The sequence below is a fragment of the Diceros bicornis genome, chromosome 11, assembly GCF_020826845.1.
Source record: "Diceros bicornis minor isolate mBicDic1 chromosome 11, mDicBic1.mat.cur, whole genome shotgun sequence".
NCBI classification, from domain to species: domain Eukaryota; kingdom Metazoa; phylum Chordata; class Mammalia; order Perissodactyla; family Rhinocerotidae; genus Diceros; species Diceros bicornis.
The window spans coordinates 33,151,011-33,177,022 of NC_080750.1; the positions used below are offsets into that span (position 1 = coordinate 33,151,011).

Here is a 26,012-nt window from a genome sequence, read left to right on the forward strand (position 1 = left end):
GAGAGTAGGAGGAGTGAAGATGGTATGTAGGTTTGCATGTTTAATGGCTAGAAGCTGAAGGAGTTTCCATCTGAGCACTTTGGTTTTCTGGTGAAGCTGTAAGAAATATCTTCAGTTGATGGAAAAGGTGGAGGGTTTGGAAATTTGAGAAGTTTGAAGAAGGTTTCAGTTATCACAAGCATTATTCATAATAGCCAAAAAGTAGAAACAATCCAAATGTCCATCAACTGATAGATGGATAAATAAAATGTGGTATATCCATACAATGGAATATTATTTAGCAAAAGAAAGGAATGAAATACTGATACATACTACAACATAGATGAACTTTGAAACCATTACACTAAGTGAAAGGACACAGTCACAAAAGGTCACATATTGTTTGATTCCATTTATATGAAATGTCCAAAAGAGGCAAATCCATAGAAACAGAAATATTACTGGTTGTCAGGGGCTACAAGGAGGGGAAGAAAGGAGGAATAGGGAGTGACCGTTAATGGAAATGGAGTTTCTTTTTGGGGCGATGAAATATTCTGAAATTAGATACTGGTGAGGTTGAAGAAATATTTGAATATACTAAAGACCACTGACTTGTAACTTTAAAAAATGTGAATTTTCTGGTATAGGAATTATATCTCAATCAAGCTGTTATTTAAAAAAAAAGAGAGAAAAGTTATTAAATAGGCTAGTTGCACTATGCAGATAAAGGAAGTGGGATTGGCAGGCAGCAGAGACATCCACGAAATTAAATAAGCTTCAGCTTGGAGACCCTCATTGCACAAGTCCCCATGAGAATAGGGAGCTGCTGGAAGAGGTGGTGTGTCCTAGTTGAGAAGGGAAACCAGGAAGCACTCAGGAAGCATATCCACGTTAGGATTCTGGTAATCATAGAGATCTCAAAAGAAAGGCATCTGTATCTCTAAGCCTCCAGTAATTTTTTATTTATTTCTTCATTCTAAATACATATTCATCCTAATTTTGTATTTGTAATTGTATATTCTTTTCCTTTAAAAGGACTCTCCCCAAACTGTAGAAGCTTCAAGTTCCAGAAAACCAAGATCTGCCCTTGCAGATAGTTGAGGATGTATTTGAGGTCATTGAACACGAATTTATAGTGATGTCACTCATCCTGTTGTGTGACTTGCTCCAACAGTACTCAGCTGCTTGGGTGTAAAAGAGAGTAGAGTTGAGTTCATCTAGAGTTGGGGTTTTGTGAGTTGGGAGCATGTTATTAAAAATGTGGACCACAAAATTTAAACTGGATAAGCGGGGATGTGAAGTAAGGAGAGGTCTGATGGATCATGAGAAAGCAGAGGAGTCAATAGGCCACAACAGTTGTTGAGAAGAAAGATGATTATAGAGGAGAATTTGAAAGATCAAGTTGGAAGATAACATGGTTAAGGTGGGATGCCGGAGGTGAATGACAATGTCCATAGGGGCGATTGTTTGAGGCGATCTGAAGGTCACAGGCGATGACATGATCATTTGCTCTAAGGAAAATCTAAACTCAAAGATGATCTTCAAGGAGCTGCACAATCTGTCCCCTGCCTGCCTCTGTAACCTCACTCAGCCCAATGTCCCTCTCACTTGCCTCACTGCTGCCTTCATTCAGGAGCTCCTTCAAGCCTAAGGACTTATACACCTAGGAGTTTCTCTGTAGTTTCTCTTCTGTCTAGAATGTTCTCCTCCGCTACTTGGCCAGGCCAACTTCTACTCATCCCGAGGATCTCAGTTTAAAGTCTTTTCCTCAGGGAAGTCTTTCCAAATCTAACCACTCTTCTCCCAAGGGGTAGATCCTCCTATTATATGCCCAAATAAGACTCTCTTTTTTCTTTTATTTATTTATTTATTTTTTCCCCCAAAGCCCCAGTAGATAGTTGTATGTCATAGCTGCACATTCTCTTTTTTCTTTCACAACATTTATCAACCATATTGAAGAAGTGATGGGGCTAACTATTTGTAAAATAAAATTATCTGTAAAATTTAATAAAATTATCTGTAATCTGTAAAATAAAACATACACAGACTTCTCCGGGATTGAGGAGTGCAGGAACAGGTCTGGCTTTCCTCTCTGTTGTATTTGAGATCCTCAGAGACTTGCACATACTAGGACGTTCCATAAATATTTGTTGTATGAATGCAATTTAAGACACGTATAATAGCTTTTTCCAGCATACGTTTTAAAATACAAAGATATAGAACATGGTTTAACAGATAATCTGAAAACGGCATATAATATAAAAATAATGTAAATTTCCTTCCTAAAATACATACATGGAGACATATCTATCTTCAACCTCTCCTCAACCCTTATTTCATCTCTACAAATACAAATCTAAAACAACACAGTCGAAGATAGGGAAAAATAAAGATTTCTTATATAGAAATGAGATAATTGGATCCCTTATTTGAAATAAAAAAGTTATTGGAACTTCCAAAGGTAAATAGTACATTATACTACCATTTTCCATTAAAAAGGACTTTACAACAGGAGTGGAGGGAGTGGTGAATTTTTTAAAGCCAACAACACATTTGGAGGACGTGAGGCAAAATCTGTGTTCACATACTTAGAAAGAATCGCTTTGGTTTATTAGCTGCCATAAAATTTACACTCATGTTCTAAAAAGCCTTTAAATTTAAGAAAAACAACAACAACCCCTCTTGCTTGTTCTTTCTCTCAATCCTCTTTATGGTTTTCCTTGTTTCCACAAAACAAGTCTGATTCTCTTCTCTTTAATCTTTTAAATCTCTGGCTAAAGGCCTCCTCAAAGAAGACTTCCTTCTTATTCTGTCTGACCTAGTCCACTCCAGTTATCCTTTCACCTTACTGTGTGTTTATTTCCCTCAGGGCACCACATTTATCACAATCTGTACTTATGTTGACCTTTTATTTGTTTACTATCCTATGCGACCGCGGGAATGTCACCTCCGTAAGTGCAGGGACCCTTGTCACCACCCCCAGCCTACTATAATTGTACATTTTCAGACTCAGAGGAACTCCTGAACACGAATGATGTGTTAATAAGAAAATGCCTGAGGTTATTTTTCCCAGAAATGTTCACTTATCTCCTTTTATCTGATTGTTTATATTACCTTCTAAAATTTGTTTTGGGGCTTTGTTTTTCATAAAAAAAGTGGAAAAGATATTTCTATTACAGGATCAATCATGTTAAACTCAGGACCAGGGATCATAATTGTAAAACACATACAAATAGGCAAATAGAACTAGGACATCCAGTAAGTTTCCCTTTCTAGTCCAACATCCCAAGGGTAGATTTTAAAGAAATACGAAGTCAGTGGAAGAAACTGGCAACAAATGGAGGCAGTGTGAGACTAAAATGTCCCAGAGCCAGACTCGGTCAAATCCTTTGGCCCCGATAAGCGCTCCCACCACTCTGGCAGGGTTGCTTCGGGGACCAGTCCACGCCAGGCTGGGTGGGTCCCCCTCTGTCCTCCCCGCCAGGCTGGTCCCTAAGGCGCACTCCCCTTCGCCTTCGCCCTCCCGGTCCTGGGGCTTCAGTCTCGCCGGCAGAGATCAGCGGGGTCGCGGACTCTCCAAGGCGCCGTGGGCTCCCCAGGCTGTTTTGCTTTGCAGGCTGTCAAGTAGAGAAACCCACCCCATGCCCCAACCCCTCCCCCCCAACTCCTGATTTCGTGCACAGTACAAACTCCGAAGTGACACCCGCCAGAGCCAAGATGGCAAACCGCAGACTGAACAAGAACGTTAGTCGCTCTTCCCCGCGCCCAAGCCCCGGTGGCGCTGCCTTCTCCGAGGACTCGGCCGCGTTCCCCGGCGAGGAGCCCCCTGGGGGCTCCAGCCGCCACCGCCGCCGGGCGGCCGAGGACCCCGCTCCAGGTTCTCGAACTACAGATCCCAGGGTGCCTCTCGGACTCCCGCTCCCTCCCTCCTTCGCTCCCTCCCTCCGTCCGTCCCCTCCTCCCCCGGCCCTTGTTGTTTTGGCTGGAAGCGTTCTGGCGGAGTTTCAGAGAAAGTCTGGACAGAAACCTGAGCCGGCCTGAACGTGGGAAGGGGAGGAGGAAAGGGAGGAAGAGAGCGCCGGGAGGCCGGGAGAGGGAGGGATCGGGGCTGGGGGCCGGGCCGCTCAGAACCTGCCGCGCGCCCCAGGGTGGGGGAGGCGGCGCGGGAAGAGCGAGAGGGGACGGGACAGTGGGATCAGTCCCGGGAGCCCAGCAGCCGAGCGCCTCGTCCCCCCGCCGCTTCCCGCCCTCTTCGGCGGCGGCGAGAGCGAACCCACCCTCCGGCGGGACCTGCGCCCTCCCCAGCGCCCGCCGCCCGGCGACGCCCCGCGCTTGGCCGCCGACCCTGCGGCTCCCTCCGTGGCCCGGGACCTGCCCTGCGCCCGCTGCCCACGGGACCCTCGCGGCTCCCCCTTCCCTCCGCGCTTTTGGGCGCCGCGGGGAAGTGACCCAGCCTCCCCCGAGGAGGGGGAAGGAGATCGCCCGGGGCGCACCGAAACCGAGAGCGGGCGAGCCAGAGTGGGCGCCGCGCGGGGTCATTGTGTGTGTGAGTGAGTGTGTGTGTGTGTGTACGCGTGCAGCGTAGTGTCTGTTTCGGAAAACGCTCTGGGGAGGTCCTGTCCCTAGAGGGCGGAGCGCAGGGGACCGAGGCTCCGGCGCTTTGCTGGGTCAGAGTCCCGCGGAGCCGGAGCGCTGCTGGGGCGGCCGGCGGGACGGCGCGCCTGGCGGTGAGGCGGGCGCCCTCGGCCCGGCGGCGGCCCCTGCCCGGAGCTGTCGGCCTTGGTGGCGCAGCCCGCCCCTGTCGACGTCCGCGGACCTGCGCGGGAGAGGCTCGGCCGCCGAGAGCCAGCGCGCCGCAGAGCCCGCCCGCCCCGTCGGCCCGGGCTGCGCCGCCGGAGAGCCAGGTCCTCGGCGCTGCGCGGCGGCGGGCGTCGGCCGTGTCGGGAGCGCGCCCGGCCGCCCGTCTGCTGCCCGGCGCGGAGCCGGAGAGGCGCGCACCATGAGCGGCGGCGAAGTGGTCTGCTCGGGATGGCTCCGCAAGTCCCCCCCGGAGAAAAAGTTGAAGCGTTATGTAAGTACAGCTTCGGCCTCGGCCGCGCCGGCCTCCGCGCCCGCACCCCTCCCCGGCCGGCTCGCCGGCGGCTGCAGCCGGCCGCGCGCGGGGCTGCTTCTCCAAGTCAGTCCCCATCTCTTCCCCCTCGACCCCTTCCCCATGCTCGGGACCGAGTCGACACTCACGCCCTGGCCTCCTCTTTGCCGGGCAACTTTCCTCCTCTGGATTCCAGACGCCGGCTTTGCGGGCCTTCTCGGCCCATAGGAGGGCCCGGCATGTCCAGCTAAACGCCCGCTGCGTGTTTCTATTATTCCTTTTAGCAGGGGTGAGGAGAAGACCATTCTTTCTTTATAGCTGCATCTCATCGTTATGGGGCTGCTGTGTCCTCAGTTTCCCGCACTAGGAAAACCGCGGAGATTTTAGAACTCACCAGCCCTCTCGCTGGTCCGCGCCGCCTCTCGCTTTCCCTCGAGGTGGGTTGCGGGAAGCGGGCTGTGGACCTGAGAAGTCAGTATTAGAGACAGGCATCTCAAATCGGCGCAGAAGGGAAAGAAAAGTTATTACGCGCTCTACCGTTTGCTTAACAGGGTTCACATTTTCGCGGTTTTGAATCGAGGGCCATTGGAGCTTGGCCCGAGAGCCTTGGCAGTTTGCTGCGAGAGGAGGGCGCTGGGGGGAGCCTGGTGGCTGGTGTTTGGGCGCCTTGGACACGCTGTCAAGCTCTGCAGGAGGGGACAGCTGGGGCCAGTAAGGATTTCTGTTTGTTGCGGTCCTTTCCCAGGCCACCAGAGTTGCTTAAATGGTATTTGTGTGATTGATACAAGATGCTGATTATGTGTTAAACCGTTTTAGCTGTTAGGGAGAAAATTCCTTGAAAGAATCAATGTTTCTTTGGTGGAAATCTGTGTCTTCTTCAGGGGTCTGAAATCTCGCCCCTTCTCCCCCATTGGTGCTTTTGTCGCTGCCCCCTGCAAAGGAAAGAACTGATGCTTTTGCCCTGGCATTTGGAGCAAATATTTTTCTAGTAAAATATATTTCAAAAGCAAAATTTATGCCCCCTAAAATATAAATTTACTATCAGGGGGCTGACACTTCTTCTAATGGAACCTGTTTCTTGTTGAAGGACATCTACACCCAGTGTTAAAGCTCGGGTTAATCCTATTAGTCACTGTTTGCTTGTATAGAATGGAGTGAAATATTTAACTTCACTGACAACTCAGCAGTGAGTTCTGATTTACTTTCTGCCAGAATTTGTTATAGACAAGTAATTCTCATTTAAAGATTTGATGCCACAAATCCTAAGAAAGTTCTCCAGAGATTTTGCATCCTTCCAAATTCTGTCTCTCCACCTATCACAGCTTGCCTGAATATTAATGGTAAAGATGCTGACTTTATTCCAAAAATTTGAGAGAAGTAGTAGTTTTTTTCAGCTCTTAGTTCTAAAGAGAACGTTGTATGTGTGTGAGAAGAGGGAGTAGGGAGAGAGATGTATTTGTTTTGAGAGGGCACACTTTAGGAAAGACATAGATCTAAGTGATTGGGTTCTTGGGGGAACTAAAGAACAAAATGTTTGCTGAAATAGGTAGTGATAATAGAGAATTACTGCATTCTTTCACGTGGTTGGTTTGTGGCTCCGTCAAAAGATGCTAAGCACTGAACTAGGCACCCTAGGATTAGAAAACACAGTAGGAAAACAGCCCTGCCTCTTGGACTTGCAATTTAATGTAATATAAACCAAGAAGAAAATCAGCCAAAAAGATTATGTCATAACAAGGACCAAAAAAAAAAGGAAAGTCTAACTTAAAAAAGTATTTATTATTTTATTTGGTCGTTACAACAGTTTAATGCGGTAGGTGTTATCTCTGTTTTACAGATGAGAAAACAGTCTACATAACTAGAATGTACCAGAGGTGGGATTTGAACCCAGATCTGCCTGACTCACTGGGCTCTAAAAGGTTAATGCCTCTCATCTAGTTCATTTCAGGTAGAGCTCAGACTAGATCATCGCTAAAGGTCCTTTCAGATTATAACTTTCTATAAGTCTGTGAATGTTAGTTGAGAATGTGAGGAATAGGTGGGCTGTGGATCAGATGTGCAGTGCTCAAGAAACGTAAGACCCTTCAAGCAGCTTTCTGGGTCTTTGGGAAGATAGGTCAAGTATACATGAAAAAGTGAGCCAGCAATTCATAGTGGTTTCTCATTGTGTGCCCAAGCTGAGTGGTATGTTTGTTCTTTTTTTTTAATAGATGTTTTGAGGAACAAATCCAATGTAGTCTGAAACCATGAGAATATTTGAGAGAGACAGCAGGCTACCTAAATTGTGTTTTCAACAGGGGGAAGAATATGCCTAACAGCTAGCTGGGAGGAGGCGGGGTTTTCTTGCCTGGAGGAACACTAGTCTTTTCTTTACACACCAGTGACTGGGCCATGGAGATGGCCCAGGAAGACTGGGCAGGGTGGCTGTTAGAATTGAGGGGTCCAAGAGGGTGACTGAAGTGTTATACGTTACAATGAAACTTGTCTCATATTTTAACTGTCAAGTTGATTGCCCAGAAGATTTTGAAATTTCCAGATTATTGATCTTTTGCCTTTGGTATCCAATTTAGGTTGTTTTTGCTAACGCTGCTTTGACCCACAAGGACATAGGCATATATGCATGCATTTCCTATGCTTGTTTTCTTTTCATGTAGAATCTTTATTTTGTGGATGAAAGGAAACATTGTTGGCCACCCAATAGGCAAAGTATTGCTTGATAATGGTTTTTAATGAATGGATTTGCTGTGAAAAGGTATCTTGGGAGCATGGTGCTGTAATTGTTAAATGAGACTTCAGAGAGTTTGAGCATTTGGGAAACATTTGGCCCATGGGATTTTTGACAGTTGTCTCGCTATTTACAGTATTTATAGGGTAGTCCAAACATTGATTAAGTTGATCCTTAAAGGCTTTTAAGTGACAAAAAATTGTTTTAGTTTTATTTTTAAAGTCATATCAAGTTATGGTGCCAATGCATTCCATTTACAACTCCATTTTATGTTACTGTTCCATAGTCAACTCACAGCATTGTGTTCTTTGCATACTAGTGTGTTCTTCTGATATGGAAGCTTTTCTTGAATTTCCTAAAGAGAGAGAAAGTGATGTAAAAGAAAGTGCGAGAAAGACTGGAGTAGTGAGCAGATTCCCTAGCCTTTTCATCTCTTCTTAATTGTTTCTATATATTTATTTGCAAAAGGGTGAGAACTTCTTGTATGTGTTTCATGCCTGGTGTGAATTTTTTGAAGTCTTCTTAAATGGAGGTGAAAATGCTCATGCTCTCTTGCAGTTTTGCTACTGCTCTGTTGCTGTTTTTGTCCTGAGTTATATATTAAACAGCTGCTTTTTCACTTTGTTAAGGAATCATATGTAGATCACTGTCGCTAGGGTTACAGAAAACAAGTACACTCACGGTAGTGTGCACTCAGCAGTGGTGCTCAGATTTTTTAAGAGTTGTTTAAAGACAAATCAGCCATTTGAAATAATGGTGGAATTTTCATCAGGACTTGAAATTTTAGCTGAGATAAAATACAAGTCTGAAAACAAAGGATTGATTCAAGCCAGCTGGCTATCACCATATCTCTGCAGGAGGAGCTTCCCTGTGGCCTGCCTTGAGTCTGGACACCAAGTTTGGGCTTCTCCATGGCCCAGCTGTCAGCACTGGGCAGGTGTGCAATCTCAGCAGGGGAACCTGCTTCTGAGGCCAGAGCAAGGTGGCCTGTTAGCTGCCAGTCAGCAGGGGAGCAAGACCTCAGCCGGTTCTCGGTTCTCGGTGTGTAATCTGCACCCAGCTGGGGCTCTGCTCTTCAGCTGTCAATTAAAGGATGGTTCTTATCTGGACTTCCAGAACATACCCCTGGTTCTGAAAATGGGCCTAGAAACAGAAATAACCTCTTCCTCTGGGGTGGAGAGGGACACTGGTAGTAGGAATAGCAGCATCTCCATGTTTCAAGGACAACCTGGGATCTCTGCTAAGTTTACGTCCCTGCTCGCTAGTGTCACTACCACAAAGAGGGCTGTGATGTGTGGAAGCTCTTCCTGCCCCTTTTTGGCAATTACCAATAGCAATCAATGGATGCCAAAGCTTCTGCTTCCAGTGACTGAAGGAGCATAATCATTCTGTTGAAGGAAATTTTTTTCTTGCAGTCCTCAGGTTAGTAAACATTCCATTCAAATTCCTAATGTTTTCTGTTTGCCTTTTCCAGTGTGGCGGAACAAAGATCATCAACTACCAATTACATTCAGCCTTTATGGTCGTTGATGAAAGTTAATTCTTTCATTGTGTCTGGGCTTAATGAGTACAAAACCCTCCATGTAAAACTTCCTGAATTCCTAAATCTGATTGTTGCCTTTTGGGATTCAAAATTACCATTAAGAAGGTGTATCAATTTGGAGGGTAGTTTTTAGTCTGCTGTTTTAAAAATTTATTTTTAAATTTTTTAAAAAGATCCTCTTTGAACAAAATACAATAAATATGGCAAGAGTTATGCTTGGGTAATTGGGTTGACAGCTGAATGGGTTATTTCAGTGTGTTTTGCCATTATGTCTGCTTAAAAAATATGAAAGAAATAAAATGATAAAACACTTTTTATGATTAAGTAAAATTCCGTATTTTAGAGTCGACGTAAGAAATAATGTAGACAAGGTCCTGATAATTTGCAGATTGCGAAAGTTTAAGAGGTGATATATTCAAAACATTAAGTGCCTGTACTCCTTATTTTCTCACAGAAACTAGCACAGGAGAAGGGACATCATAGCAGGTGTACCACTACAATTTTGAAGGTTTTGGGTGAATCGTGCTATGGTGGAAGGAACCCGGGACTGAATGTCAGGACCCAGGATTCGACTTGGCTTTGCCACTACCCGCATGATCTTTTGACCATTCTGATCTCAGTTTCCTTATCTGTAAAATGGGGATGGGGTGGGCAATAGATAGACTTTTTTTTTTTTTTTTGGTGAGGAAGATTGGCCCTGAGCTAGCATCTGTGCCAGACTTTTTTTTTTGGTGTGGAACATTGGCTCTGAGCTCACATCTGTTGCGAGTCTTACTCTTTTTGCTTGAGGAAGATTGCCCCCAAGCTAACATCTGTGCCAGTCTTCCTCTATTTTTTGTACATGGAACACCGCCACAGCATGGCTTAACAAGTGGTATGTATGTAGGTCTGCGCCCAGGATCTGAACCCGTGAACCCCAGAAGCGGAGGGCGTGAACTTAACCACTACGCCACCAGGCCAGCTCCATAGACTTTCCAGACTCTCTTGGTTTAACATTCCTCTTCTCAGACATTTCCTTGGGAGAGAGGGGCAGATGGGGGGCTTCTCAATAGGCTTCCTTTTTGGGAAATAAATCTTAGTTTATTGTACATCTTAAATAGTTCAGTGAAGATATTAGGAACTGCTTAAGCTGAATTCTTTGCGGACCCTCTGACATTCCCCTTAACAGAATGCAAGAGCACTGAGCACAGGGCTGCAGGGTTCCTGTGCTGGGTGCTGTGTTTCCAGCACCCAAAGCATGCCTGGCTTAGAGTAGAGCTCACCAAGTATCTGTTGACTGAATAAATAAACAGATATTTCTGGAGTTTTTGTAATGTGCCATGTGTGGAATACAGTGGAGGGAAAGGCCACTCCCTGCCCTTAAGGAGTTTCTAATCTATTTGTGAAGACAGGCTGTAAATTACAGGACATATCTTATAAGAGGATATATGATTAATGGCCAAATGAATGATACAGACAATAATTGCTTAAGAGTTTAGACTGAGAGGCGAGGGGGAAGGGGGATGCCAGGGAAAACTTCACAAATGAATTTCAGGTTCTGTTCTTGGAAGAGTTGAGGTACTGCTGGCAGAAATAGCAAAATCATAAGGGAAGCCTGGTTTTAAAGGAAGAATGAAGACTTTGTGTTGAGTTTAGACATCCTAGTGAAAAGAACAGCTTCAGAACACCTCAGTTTCGTGCACGGAGTGTGGACGTCAGCTGTAACTTCTAGCTTGAGAAGTTTCTGTTTCTGCCATGACCTAATAATGCTCCTGATGGGATCCTGACTACGAGTGAATTTTCTGTATCAGACTAGAAACAAACAAACAAAACACTTGTTTGATCACCTGAACTTATTAAAATTCCAAGGGACATGTGTTATTTAAGATTTCTTTATGTCTGTTTTCAGCTAAATAATTCATTCTGGCAAGCGTTTGGTTTACAACAGAGAGGGAGCATGTTCTGGTGGGAGGGAGAATAAAAGAGCCTTTGATTCCTTTACTTCTGAGTTCCAGCAGGAGGGCCCGCGCTGCCTTGGGCTACCGTCTTATTTTGGACTCTGGAAGCCATCTTAGCCCAGCTGTGTGAGTGCCAGCTAGCGTTGGAGAAAAGAGAATAACACCATTGGATCACATTAAACTCCTTCTGACTGTTGATGGAGGGGTTTATCTCATTTCACATTCCTTGCATTAACATGGTGGCTAATTTTCACCAAGTTAGAGCGCCATCTGAATTTGCCATTTGAACTTGGATTGAAGTCACAACATTTCTGTGACTCCCTTTATCTCAGTCTGTGGACTAAGTACAGGAAACTTATGAAGTCCCAGGTCTCTTGATTGTCTCCTCTTTGGCTACTAGAACAAATAAAATCAGCATTCTTTTCTTCTTTAGATTACTCCTAGGGAAAAGTGGCTCATTGTACATGGATTTCCACATCCATTAAATAAGTAGCCTCTTCAGTTGCCCACTCAGTGGCTGGGGGAGCCTGAATGAATTGTAGATGGCAATTCAGGCCTATGGAGTTACTGGAAAAGTCATTTTAGGAACTGGAAGTTTTTGACCATTCCAGGCTTGTATGTGTGAACACCTTAAGTAATACAAGAATGTCTTCACTGGAAGAATCTTTTCTATTTTAAGCAATTTTTTTGTTCATAGGAGTAAAATTCTCCCTAACCGAAGAGAAAAATTCTCATTGCTGAATACATATGAAGTAGAACCTAACAGCTTTTGACCCTCGCACACCCTGCTTTATAAAAAATAGTTAAGACTGTGCACTGAAATGCATGCTTGGTGGTTATCTCTGTTACATTAGCTCTTGAAGCAGTCTGATTACAACTCGTAGCTGCCAAGCCCCGTCCTACAGTATTATCTGGACAAAAATTTTCCATGTGGTTGTTTTTAGCAGAGCTACTATATACAAACCACACATGAAGATGTAAGTTGCAAAGAAATAGAACTTCTGCAAGGGGAAATGTGAGTTATCTTAATTTTTTTTTCTACTATTTAATTGCTCTTTCCTTTGTGTGTGTTTCAGAAATTTTTATCATATTTCTAAACTGAGTTTTCTTTTATTTTTTAGATACTGGAAAGAATGCCAAATTTACCACCAGTTTTTCTTATGGTGGTGTTCTTTTTTTCTCCCAGCTTTTTACTTTGAATTCATACTTGGCCTAGGTAATTCCCTATGTGTTCAAAAAAAACAATGTCCTAAAAGGAGAAAAACAAATGGCTACATTGTTCCATGAATTAAAAACAATATACCGAGAGTCCAAACATTTCTTTTCAATGTAAAAATCTTAGTTTATTTTTTTAAAAGGAAGAAAAATACTAAACTTTGCTTTAACTATCCTGTTCATTGTTTTTCTTTTCCCTTTTTTATTTATTTTCCTTTGTTTTGACTCATGTAGTTTAAATTTTTTTTGAAAACAGTTTTATACGTTCTTCTTTAAGAACATTGCACATGGAAAAAGAAAACATGAAAATGGCATTTTACATTTCAAGACACCAGTGAGAGGAGGACATCCTCTGGGGTGAAGAGGGGAAAAAAATGTCAACACCAAGGCTTTGTAACTTACTTTCACGTTGCTTGGTTAAATTGAATGTTTGTCTTTGTTGCGTCAAGATATTTAGCTATTATACATGAAATAAGCAGGTAAATATAATTTTAGTTAAGATGCTTGCTTTTGTGAAATGAAAATGCAGGACAGTAGGGTCAGAAGAGGGTTGAAAACTCAGTCTATTTTTGTTATCGTTTTTATTATTGTTTTTAATGCATCAGTGAGCTAGTTGCTGTACACTTTCATTGGCTCACTTTTTTAAGTGGGAGAAAGGTAGAAGCACTCTTGGATCCCTGCTCTCTTGCTCTTTCCTCTGTTTCCACTTCTTCTTCTGTAATAGAAGCCTAGCCACCTACATCACAAAGTATTTGTGTCAAAATTTTTACACACCTTCTTCCACTTTTCCTCTAAGAGCAGGGAGTTGTTTATGTCCCTGTAATGTGGTAGTCAAGACTGGGAATACTAATGTTTCACCCAGCATGTAGATTGTTTTTCTCTCCTGAAATGCAGCTTTTAGTTACTACTGTATTGGGAAATGTGGTTTGGCCACTTTCTGACTAGCAGAACTCCTCCCTGAGATGACTACCTGATTAGAGAATTAAGTACCTGGTGTGTGCTTTCTCAACTCCATCCCATCACACATTCCCGTCAGTGCCTTGGCCAGAGTCATAGTGGCCAAGATGAAGGTGCTTCTGGTTGGAGGGATGATCACTTGATTAGCGGGAGAGAAGTGCTTTCATCTTTGACTCTTGGAAGAGAAACACTTGGTAAAACGCTACCTCCAGTGTTTTGAATTCCAGTGGTGTTACGTAGAGCTTCTTGGGGAATGATGGCCTCATTCAGTTAGGGAGGTATTATATGAACCCCCTTCCCTCTGGCAAAGTTATAATTGACCCCAAAGTTGTGTAGGAGTATTGGATTTTACACATTCTCCCTGGCAATTTCAGGTTTAAATTTCAGGTTTGAAGTGTTGAGAAAAGGTAAGAGGAAATACAGAACTAGTAAGGAGGCAAAAATATTTGGGAAGGTCATTTGCTCCTAGCGATGCTGTTACGTAAAACCAGAGCCTGCTAGTAACCTACATGGGTATATAGGTCATTTATCTCCAAAGAAAAAGGCACAAAATTAAACTGGTGCTATTGAACAGTATTCTTCTTTTCCTTCTCTTCATTTAAGCAAATAGTCAAAACAGAAAAAGCAAACCTAATGTGTTTTTATATTTTAATATATTTTTCTAGATGCTTTTCCTAATGACCCACAGTATACACAATAGAAGGTGTATACACATAATCTGTTTACAAAGAAACTTATGTCTTCATTTATCATTCTTTGATGTTTGTAATAGGATATTAATTTCCAGAGGACAAAGATGGCATTTGTTCTCTGTCTAAAATGTGCAGTGTAGTAGTACCTTACACAGTCTCTTGAACAGCATGACCAAATAATTGTAGAATTTTAAACCTAAAATTATAAATCATCTAGTCCAATGTTTCTCAGCCTTTTTAACCCATTTCTCTCTTATGTTTTGTTTGAATGTCCTTTGGTTTTTAATCCAGTTTTACTTTCTGTGATTTGCATTACCAAAACAAAAGCTATATTGTATATCTTTTCCAGTTACACATAGCTCCTTCTCCCCTAGTTGAGTTCAACTTCCTTGTTTTACAGGGAATGAAAATTAGCCTCTGGGAGACTAATTGATTTGTCTGAAATTGATTTGTCATACAAGTTAACCAGCTGTTCTGGCAGGGCCAGATCTCTCACGTCTCAGGTCACATCCTTCAGTCACTGAGGGAGTGCCTGCTGTGAACAAGGCACTGCGAAGAATTCAGAAGAGGAGGACCAAGAGGCCACTGTTTCCACCCTTCTGGAGTTTATATGCTACTAGGGCATAGGATGCACTCAGTACTGCAAATTATATTATGATCAATGATGTGTGAGACAAGGCTCTAGAAGAATTTAGCAGAGGGAGGTGAATTCAGGGACTCTGTGAAGGCTTAATGAAGGTAGTAAGAGAGATTTCAGCAGGACCGTAAAAGATGGATTCAGTTGTCAAAGATGGGGCTGGAGTGAGACTCTTTGTATTCCTCTCTTTCTCAGCCAGACTCTTGAGTGAGTTTTGTACACTTGGCTGCCCCCTCTTCCTCATCTGCCACTCATTTCATAATAGGATACACCCTGGGTCCTTTTATACCACCCTTATCTAAACACCTCCCACAAAGGTCCCCACTGATCTCCTGGTTGCCAAATCTAGCAGAATTAGATTTGAACTTTTTAGTTCTTATTTTTCATGGAACTCCTGACTACATTGATGGAGATGACCAGTCCCTCTTCTCAATTATGTTGTTTCCTGTGCCTTCCTGATATCAGGCTCTGTTTTCCTTAAGTGTTGGAGTTCTTAAGGGTTCTAGTGCTAGCACTGGATGGTCTCCTCTCCCATCTCATGCTGTTTTCTTTTTCTTCATCCATTGTGAATTCATGAACTCCTTTGAAAATTTGATTAAAGCTCTGGGCTCTCAGTTTTCACAGAATTCTTACAAATTTACACACAAATGTTATTAGAACCTTGCACATTTTCTAACCTTTTAAAGCCCATCTATGGATCTTAAAGGCCCCTGAATTCTATGTTGATGATTCAAAGACTGTCTCAGCCCATTTCTCTCTCCACATCTGTGGATCTAACTGCTTAGATACCCCACAGCAACTCAGAGTCAGCATGCCCACAGCAGGTCTTAACCATCCTCTCCCTAAACCTGGTCCTCTCAGTTTCCCTCTCTCAGTCAGTCTCACCACCATCCCTCGTCCAGTGGCTTAAGCCAGAAGGTTTTCTTTGTTGTCCCTCCCTTTTTCTCCACACCCAATGACCAAATTCTGACAGTGTTACCTCCCAAATATCTCTTGACTTATTGACCCGTGTTGCCTAAGCTACCTTTGCCTTTCTTCTGGATTGTTGCAGTAGCCAGTTGGTCTCCCTACTTCCATTCTTGGCCCCTCCAAGCTGTCTTCATCAAGGCAGCCAGAATGGCCTTTCTCAAACACAAATCTGATAATACTGTTCCCCAGCTTGGAGCTGTTCTGCAGCGTTCCTTTGCTCTTGGGAACACCCAAACCTCTTCTCTTGGTTTGCAGGGCTCCTTGTGACGTAGCACCTGCACATGCCTCCCGGAGTACTTATTGCTGGCTTCTCACTCATGCTCTCCGCTTCAGCTGTACTGAACTTCCATGTCCCAAATTGGCCTTGTGATCGCTCACTCTGCCGTTTGCCCGTGCTCTTCTCTCCTCCAGGAATTCTTGGCTCTCCCTTCTCTGCCTCCACAGCCAGGCTGACTTCTGCTCACTCTCTGCCCTCTGGGAGCCTCGCCTGAGCTCCCACCACCTCCATCACTCACACACACAGATGCAGTGGGCTGGGAGCATCTGTTTTGTCCTCCTGTGATGCTCTGCCCTTCCCATAGCACAGTACCTCTGACACCTGATTATACTTGCTGGTTTTAATTACTTATTTCCACTTTAGATGGCAGGGCCACATTGTGATTTTTGTGAACTCCAGGAGCTTTTACCGTCATGGGCGCTCCTTCCTCTACAAAAAAAGAATAAAAATTATATTTTGCAATTCTGTCAGTATAAAGGTGAATATATTCCAAGCTAGTTTTATTATTATATATTCATTATTATTATATTCATTTTTTTATTCTAATTTTAAAAGAAATTAATGTTAAAACACTTTTCGTGGTCTCCGAAAAGTCTCATGGGCCCTAGCACTGTGCCTCCTGTGCCTGGTGGATACGTCGGCTCTGGTAAATGGACATAAATACTTTGGAGATGAAGGTGACAGCGTACTTCAACTGCTTGATTGTGACCAGGAGAGGTGAGGAGCCTACTCAATTATTTCATTTCGTGGCACTTTTTTTTTGTGTATGTGAGGAAGATCAGCCCTGAGTTAACATCCATGCTAATCCTCCTCTTTTTGCTGAGGAAGACTGGCTCTGAGCTAACATCTATTGCCAATCCTCCTCCTTTTTTTTCTCCCGCAAAGCCCCAGTAGATAGTTGTGTGTCATAGTTGCCCATCCTTCTAGTTGCTGTATGTGGGACGCCACCTCAGCATGGCTGGACAAGTGGTGCGTCAGTGCACGCCGGGATCCGAACCCGGGCCACCAGTATCGGAGCATGCGCACTTAACCACTAAGCCATGGGGCCGGCCCCCGTGGCACTTTTTTAATGGCTTGGATAAGTTAACTAAAACAATATTAAGATTTTATATTTTAGTCCTTGGTAATGGAAAAATTTATGGGAAAGTAAGATGATATACTTAAAAGGTATATATTTAATAGATATATTTAAGAGAAAAATCATGAGATTTTTATGATGTCAAAAGTATGTTCTATGAGCTGTTTTACTAGTATGAACATTTCTTCATGATGTTTCTGTGTAGAGCAGTGGTTTTTAGTGGGGGTGGGGAGGTGATTTTGCCCCCATGGGGGGCATTTGGCAATGTCTGGAGACATTTTGGGTTGTCACAACTGGGGATGCTACTGGCTGCTAGTGGGTAGAGGCAGGGCATTGCACAGGACAGCCCCCACAACAAAGAATGATCTAGTCCAAAATATCAATAGAGCTTAAGTTGAGAAACCTTCATAAAACTTGGTTCCTACATCTGTATTATTTATTTAGTTTGTTTCCTTATGTTTCCATTAAGAGCCACTATTCAGATGCGGGATTGTTGTAGCACTGGATTCAAACATTAATTTTTATGAATTCAATAGGTTGAGAAAAACAGTCATTGAGAGGGCTGAGCTTTTGAACATCAGAGGTTGGTACTGTGCAACCCTTTCACAAGGGTTCATATGATAGACAGACTCTCTGAAACAGGTCTGTTGTCATTTAAATCATTACCCAAATACTCATTTTGTCCTCACTAATCCTAGCTAGAGTAAACTCAATTGTTGTCCGGGTGGGGAGGGGGGAATGCTGAGTCATATATTCATGCTTTTTATTACCTCTTGGCTTAGATATCACCATTCATTGGTCACAAGCCACCCAGCTTGTTTACTTTTTATAAATTACATGTAATCAGTCCTCTTGCAGGTGTGGCTACTGTAATTGGCAGTAGCCACAGAGCAGGGCTGACGAGTCTGCATTTATGCTGACATCTCTCATTCAGTTCATGTTCCACTCTCCATGCTTTCTTGCCTCTTCCATTTGTATTGTAAAAGGAAGGTGAAGAGAGGACTGCCACCATGCTCTGTCTTCTCAGATGCTCTGACGCTACTTATTTACAGCTTGGCAAGTCCCTGTTTCCTTGGTTTGGGGCAGTGGTCCTCAGACTTCAGTGTGTATAACAGTCACCTGGGTAACTTCTAAAATGAAGATTCTTGAGCCCTACCCTCCTTTTGATATTTTTAGTAAATCTTGGTAGATGTCCAGAAAGCTACATTTTCTAACTTAAACCCTTACTGATTGTGATGTAGGTGGTCCTTAAATTATACTTGGAGAAATCCTGAATTGGGCATGGAGGAAAAAAGGAAGAAGAAAGAAAATCCACTAGAAGTAAATAGGTGTAGAGAGTGGGATAGGAGGGTAAGAACTCAAACTCAGAAAGTAACTTTAGGTTCTCTTCGCGAGATAAGGGAAATACACTGTGATGCTGAAAAAGATAGGTGCTTAGTGTTTTCTAGCAGTGACTTAGATCAAACTGTCCCCTAAAGAGGACATATTTAGAGGATGACAAAAGTGAAAGGGAATTTTTAGAAAGGTTAGAATATAAGAAAGTACCTAACCGTCGCCAAGAAGCTCAAAAGATCTTGTTAAATCAAGGAAGGTATTATGTAGGTATCGATTTAAAAAAGAATGTGCATTCCTGAATCAAGAGTCTATGAGTGGCTTAAAGCTGAAGAGGAGAGATGAAAGAGGATTAGCTTTTCACCAGAAGTTCTGGTTATTCTGGTTACTGGATCTAAAAGCATATTATTAAAATAGAGTCCAAATTTCCTGGAATAGCTCTAATTTCAAATATTCTTTCCCATTGTCTTTGTAATATTTGTCTGGTTCACCCTTATTTTTGGTTAGTTGAGATGTGGTTGATTTGTGAAACAGCACCAAATTAGTTCTAGTTGACTAAAGAAGTTCTCTTGTTTTCAAATCTCTCTCTCTGTATGTTCGTTGTATATATTCTAATCTATCTCTTATAAATAACCTAAACTTTGATTTTAAAGTTCATTTTAGAGAAAGAGAACAAGACAGACAGACAGACAGACAGACAGATAGACAAGACAGACTCTTTTAGAACACTGGTCAAGAAGTGGACCAAGTGAGAATGATTATTTAATCCTGAAAGAGGAGTAAAGGATTTTATTTCTACCTACTGAACTTACTCTGTTTCTAGAAAGCTATAATAATTTTTGACATATTATTTCCTTAGGGGAACTTTATGATTCCAATCAGTTACCTTGTAGAGCGATCTTAACCCCCCCCCCCCAAAAAAAAGGAATTTTGGAAGTTACTTATAAAATGATGGCTATCTATAGCTTTTGTAAAATCATTCTTTTTTTTTTTTTTGGTGAGGAAGATTCGCCCTGAGCTAACATCCGTTGCCAGTCTTGCTCTTTTTTTGCTTGAGGAAGATTAGCCCTGAGCTAATATCCATGCCAGTCTTCCTCTATTTTGTATATGGGTCACCGCCGCAGTGTGGAATGACAAGTGGTGTAGGTCCATGCCTGAGATCTGAACCCGTGAACCCAGGCCGCCAAAGCAGAGCGCTTGGAACTTCAAGCACTCGGCCACGGGGCCGGCCCCCTGTAACATCATTCTTTACCCTGCCCTAACCATCTCTGTGTCAAAGTATTCGTTTTTTCATAAACATGTGCTGGGAACCCAGAATGTGCTTGAGAACTCTTCATCACTCTGGTGTCATTGACTAGCTTGTTAATCTTTCCACCCTCCCTTCCTTTTTATCATCTTTCATGCTCTCTCCCTTCTCCTCCATTTATTTACTCAGGAGTGCTTCAGCCTCTTAGATACTCTGCCCGTCTGCCCACAGGATCTTATAGAATCTTCACATCTGCTTTGTAAGTCTTGAGTATCAATTATTGTTATTATATGAAGTGTCTACCACACCCTCTCACTGCACCCAGAGTCCAAGTAAGTTTGGTTAGTAGATCACTTTGCTCCCGAAGTGAATAGAAGGGTTGTTTCTGGGTGGTGGTGGAGACCCAGAACCAGCTTCTACCTTTTTCTCTGGCAACCGAGAAGGGCTGGACTCCTGTGACTTCTACGTGGCGCCAAGAATTGAAGGCTGGGCTCAGGACTTGCTCTCTTCCTTTCAGGTGACCTTATTTCTTGACTTTCTTGTATTTTTTAAACCATACACTTGGTAGATCTCTTTTCTTCTGAGCCTCTTGATATTTCTAATTATTTTTTCAGTTTTTTCCTCCAATTTGTTCTGACTCATGTGTCGTTTAACATAGTGATAGATGTTTCCAATGAATATTTATATTTGCTGAAAATAAGCATAAATGCTCTTAGGGAGAACCATAACATTAAGTAGTCATCCAAGTGCAGCATAAAAAATATATAGCTTATAAATTTTCAGTGGGAGTGTTTTAACTTAAAATTTTTTGGTTTTGGTTTAAAATATAGGAAAAAAAGTTATAAAATATTAGATAATCAGATTTATTGCCTTTTGGATAAGTTGCCAAAGGGAAATATTTCTTTAATAATTAATAAAATTTATCATTAAACTTAATATATATATTTAGCCTTATAATATTTTTATATTTACTTATATTTGAATAGAAAAATGTGCCTAGATTGACTTAAAATTCATATGTTGGTACTTTGATTATTTCTGTGTTTTAAGGTATAATTTTAATACTCAGACGTTTTTAAATGTTTAACTTCTCCCTACTTAGTGATTTTTTTAAACAACTTAAAGATACTCTTATGGTAGATTTTATGCATACTACATTTTTTAGCAAACGTGGTTTTCTCAAGTTGGAGAAATAGTTGCATGTTGAGAAACTCATGTTCTTACTAACTCAAGGAAAACTGGAACATGGATATTGAAATGTTTTTAATCTTTTAAATAAGGTTCTTGCCTTGAAATCATTCATGTCTATTTTCAAATAGAATCTGTTGTGTTTCTAAGCCACATATTTCCAAAGCAGAATAAATTTTCATAACTTTGAAATTTTTATTGAAACACCTAAGGAGAAGAAAATGACTGAAGGAAGATGATGGCCAGTTCTTCTTAAAGTAATGAAAGGAGAAAAACTTTTATTACTCTTCCCGTTCTTAATGAAAAAAATGAGGCCCTAGGGAATTGAGGCCTAGGAAATACCCTGAGTCCGAGGCCAGTTGGTTTCAGCAGGCAGAGGTGGACATGAATACAAGCTTCCTAACACCCAGCCCAGCACCATTCCCAATCTGCCATACCTACCTTCATCTTCAGTGGGTTGGTGTAATTTATGAAATTCAAATCCTTTCACATTTTAAGAGCATTTGAGCTGCCCCTCAGAGCAGTGGCAATATCGTTAAGTTCACCCCAATCTCCCTTTATTTTTAATTTTTATTTATTTATTTATTTTTTCTGAGGAAGAGTTGCCCTGAGCTAACATCTGTTGCCAATTTTCCTCTTTTTTTTTTTTTAACTTCCCCAAACCCCAGTACATAGTTGTATATTCTATTGTAAGTCCTTCTAGTTCTTCTGTGTGAGCCGCCACCACAGCATGGTTACCGACAGACAAGAGGTGTGGTTCTGTGCCGGGGAACCGAACCCGGGCCACCGAAGCAGAGCGCGCTGAACTTTAACCACTAGGCCATCAGGGCTGGCTCTAATTTTTATTTTTAATTGTGGTAAAAACAACACAACATAAAATTTACCATCCTCCCCGTTTTTAAGCGCACTGCTCGGTGATGTTACGTCTGTTGACATTCTTGTGCCACCCGGTCTCTTCTGCTTCTCCGTCTAATCTCTAGCATTGGAAACATCTGAAAGGGCTTTATACCAACACCTTTTGGGAAGGCGTGCGCCTCTCTTCTGCTTGCTTCTTCACTGTAGTAGGAAGTTAATTATGTGGATTTGCTCACCTGATCCACACAGAAGATCCTGCTTTAGTGCACGTTTGGAAATCCCACACCCCTTTCTGCCCCTGAGGAAAAATTCTTTCCTGATCCTAGATTCAGTGCTCAGTTTGCTCTTGAGCATATGAGAGTGAGTCACCCTGGGTGAGTGTGTAATCCCATTTATACCTTCCTTCCAACCTCCCTTTCATTTTTTAAGCTTCAGATACTGGATGATCCTGATGTCTTGCATAAGGGCTGGTGGTTTGGGGACTGGGAGATGTTGAGATTTTTTTTGGAACCAGCGCTTTCTGTTCCACTAAAAATGAAGCTGCATAGCCTGAGTTTTAAAATTCAGACTATGTGTGGAATGTCTGTGTGGATGAAGAAACAAGTTAATGCTTTTTTGGGAGGCAGGAAGAGCAGAGCGAGCAATGAAAATTTTAAGATAGTCTGATTTTGTGGGGGAAATTTTGAGATTTTTAGAATCCGTACAAACCAAAGCTGAGTCACTAGTTACTTTGTGATTTCTTTGTGTACACAAAAGAAATACTTGATATTCGGCTAAAGAGATATTGTTGAGTAGGTGTATTAACTGATAAAATAACTGAGTTTTGCTTTTGATTCCAGTTGTCTACACGATGTGGAACCACTCCTTCCATTTCTTCATCTGTAAAATGAAAAATACTTCACTGGGAAATTATTTTTAAAAGAATACTTGTGAAGTACCTTAGAATCTTTAAGGTACTTTAAATGTGGTACTTAAAAAATATAAATCATTAATGCTTATATTTTTACACCAATAGAGGAATAGGGAAGTGGGAGTAACTTGAACATCAAAATATTCATTTTTAAAGATGACATACGTTTGAGCAAAGCTGTTCTCCTGAAATGCTTGTTTTAAATTGGCAGTTGTTTAGCCAGCAGTCAGTAATCTCACTTAGCTAGTGTTTGGCACGCCTGTTTTAACCTGCACAGGTTCAGTTCGCACAAAGAAAGAGAGGGTGGGATTATGTGATGAGAGCCTCATTAACATATTTTGAATAACTGTATTTGAATATTTGCCAGCTAAACTAGGCTGGCTGGAGGTCTGCCACATGAGCTATAGGAATTTCTGAGAGGAGTGTAGAGATTTGAGCCTGTAAAATGTTTGCTTTTTCTTTTTGGAGGGGGAACGTTTTAGAAGATGCTATGCTATTTAGGATATTTCCCTTACCCTCCCAACAGAACAACCCTTTTTTTTTTCCCAATTCTGCAGAAACTTCATATCTTCTCTTTCCACCACTTTTTTATTTTTTTAGAATATGTACCATGGGACTTGTCTCAAAAGTAGCTTTTGGTAGTCTCTTCTGGAGAAGTTTGAGTTCCTACTCGGCCTGTTTTTTGTCTTTGCAGAATTAGTCCTAAAGCTCTTTCTGTGAGCCTAGCTGGAGAACCTCTTATACAAGCCTATTGTGTGAACACAAATAGTTGGAACAGGACAGACAGGATAAACTAGGATGCCTGTAGAGTCAGCTCCCACCTAGTGGGTGCTCAGGTCATAAAGATGCCAGCCTGGCTCAACTCTCGAGTATAGAAATGGGCTTTATAAGGTTCTCGTTTTGGGGCCTGTGTCTGTGTCTGTCAGAAATACTTTTTTGACTTTGCACTGACACCTGTCTGGCTGAAACCACAACTTTGGGCTCTAAAACTAGTCAAGGGAGTAGTCAGTTGAAACCAAGGGTTCTAAGATATTTTGATGTTGAGGTTTAAGAGTGAGAAGATGAGGTAGCGTATATGCTTAGTTCTGTAATTCTCATTTCGGGCTTTGGGGGGCAGGTCAGGGAGTGTCAGAATCACCAGGGAGCTTTTTCAAGAACCATTCACCTTGATTTTTTCCCTGTTTTTCTATTGCCATGAAGGATGGAGGGGGATGACAATGTAATGAGGTGGCATTTGAATCTAGAATCTGTTGAGGCTGTGGGTGCTTGCCACAGTGTGGTAGTTTCCATAGTTTAGGCCAGTTTGCAACCCTGCCTCATGCTAACTCTTTGGAATAGAAAGATACAGGCTGATGACACCAACTTTCATTCATATTAAAGATTTTGAAATAAAATGTTAAATGTTTTGGCATTTAATAGGATTGCCAAAAGAGGTTTATTTTTTCCTTGATTGGAGCTTTGTTTTTTTTTTTCTTTATCTCTTCAAAAGTGGTCCTTAAGACTGGCTTTTTAAAAACACAAATATGGATTATCAAAAAGAGGGAAGAACAAATTTGATCATAGCTATCTTTTAAAAACACTTAAAAAAATGAGAACCTAGGAAAGAACTCTGGTACATTAAACCAAACCCTAAATTTTTAACAGGTATTGTAAAGAGCAAATATATTTATATTTTATGTGCCAGTTGCATGTGTATATAAATTTATACACCATATATGCTTTTAAATATCTAGACTGGAGTTATTAAATTTCAGATAGCTTTTGTTGGACTTCACTGATTTAGTTGCATTTTGTCAGTGTTGTGTGTGATTCTTATTTTTACACAATCACCATCTACTCTTAACTAATTATATAAATACAACTTTGATTCTTCATAGCTTTTTTTCCCAGTTGATTCATAACAGCCTGTTAAAAGAAAAACTTTATACGTGATTGTAATCATGTACTTCATGAAGCAATGTAGGGTTAATGAATACCTTTGATTATCATTTCAGTATTTTCCTTTTTTATTGTAAACCGTTAAGTATTATATTTGTGGAGCTTTTCTACTGTCGGTGTATTGTATTATAAGAATACTTGGGGAATGTTACCAGTTTCACTATTTAGTACATCTTCAACATCTCTGAGGGTGTTAGATCTAAAATCTGTTTCTCAAACAAGTACATGCATGAAACTAAAACAATTTATTCAGGTCATACAACAGCACTAGTGAAACTTGAGTTCTGGCACCGGGCCTGCATTTAAGCTGATAGCATGTGTGTGTGGGAAGAAGATACTAATTACTGATAATCTCTTTAGAACGTGTTAATATTTTTAGGTCCAAATATCAGTTATTCAGGAGGTATACCAGATTTTAAAAAACTAAATGAAATGTAAATATTGACTTTTGTGTCACTTTTTATTAATTTTAGTGACTTGGTATTTGTGGGCATACATTTAATAACTTTTTTTGGTTTTCGTATTGTCCGTATTTTAGTTATAAAGTGCGGGGAGAGGAGAGTGAATGAAGACTCTGCCTTCAGGTGCAGTGAGGTTTAACTCATTTAACCATTGTTCCAGCTTGTCCTACTGTCAGCTCGCTCCCTGGCTCCCTGGCATATTCACATATTATATAATCCAGACTGGCTTGTCCTGTTGGGTAGGTTTGTTATAAACTGCAGAGCTAAGTAAATGTGTGATAACATTTTAAATGGCATTAGAAGGTAAACAGTCCTTGAGGAGTGATGTAGCAGAGGGCCCCAGCTGTCAGGTGCCTCAGGCTCAGCCTCCCTTGGGGCCTTTTCCGTTTTCTCTGAGTAACAGGAAATAAACCTGAAACTATAGTAACGCTTGGCCAGAGGACCACTCCTTTATCCAGATGACATCCAGCATGCCATGTCTGATACTGAAAATATCTGATACTGAAAGTAGATGTTAACTATGTCCGTTAATGAGTTTTGTACATAGGCAGAAACCAACAAACCTAACCGGTAGAACCATTTTCATCTGTCTGTGCCCACTATGAAGACAGTGAAGGAGGACGGTAACTAGGCAAGTCCTGTTCCTCTCCCATCTCAGTGCATAACAAGAGAACGTTTCCATGTGCTTTGTGATGAGCATTTCTGATGGCTTCACACTACTGGGTTGTGCTGACATATGGTGCTTAACTCATCTCCAGTGGTAGAGTTTTCTAAAGCATCCTCTGTCTTTATCTGTTTGACTTTATGAAAGATATGCATTGTCTCATGTGTGAGTTCTCCAAACCCTGTGTAGGGCTGTGTCTCCTGTTCAGTGTTGTGTATGTACTTCTCGTATTAACTTAATCATCAGCCCCCCAGCTGGAAATTGGGATCTAATAGTGGATGTGGAAGTCTCTCCTGGAATGCCTGTCCTCTCCATACAGA

At 41.9% G+C, this 26,012-nt stretch overlaps 1 protein-coding gene across 4 annotated transcripts in view; it reads left to right on the forward strand.

Annotated features, from left to right (window-relative positions):
* The first annotated feature begins 4,537 nt into the window (after nucleotides 1-4,537).
* GAB1 (GRB2 associated binding protein 1) overlaps nucleotides 4,538-26,012 on the forward strand; it is a 114,155-nt gene continuing 92,680 nt past the window's right edge. For all 4 annotated transcript variants that reach the window (XM_058550127.1, XM_058550129.1, XM_058550128.1 and 1 more), the window contains exon 1: nucleotides 4,538-5,050. In XM_058550127.1, coding sequence (XP_058406110.1) covers nucleotides 4,979-5,050 — 72 coding nt within the window. In that variant the 5' untranslated portion in view covers nucleotides 4,538-4,978. The remainder of the gene's footprint in view (nucleotides 5,051-26,012) is intronic.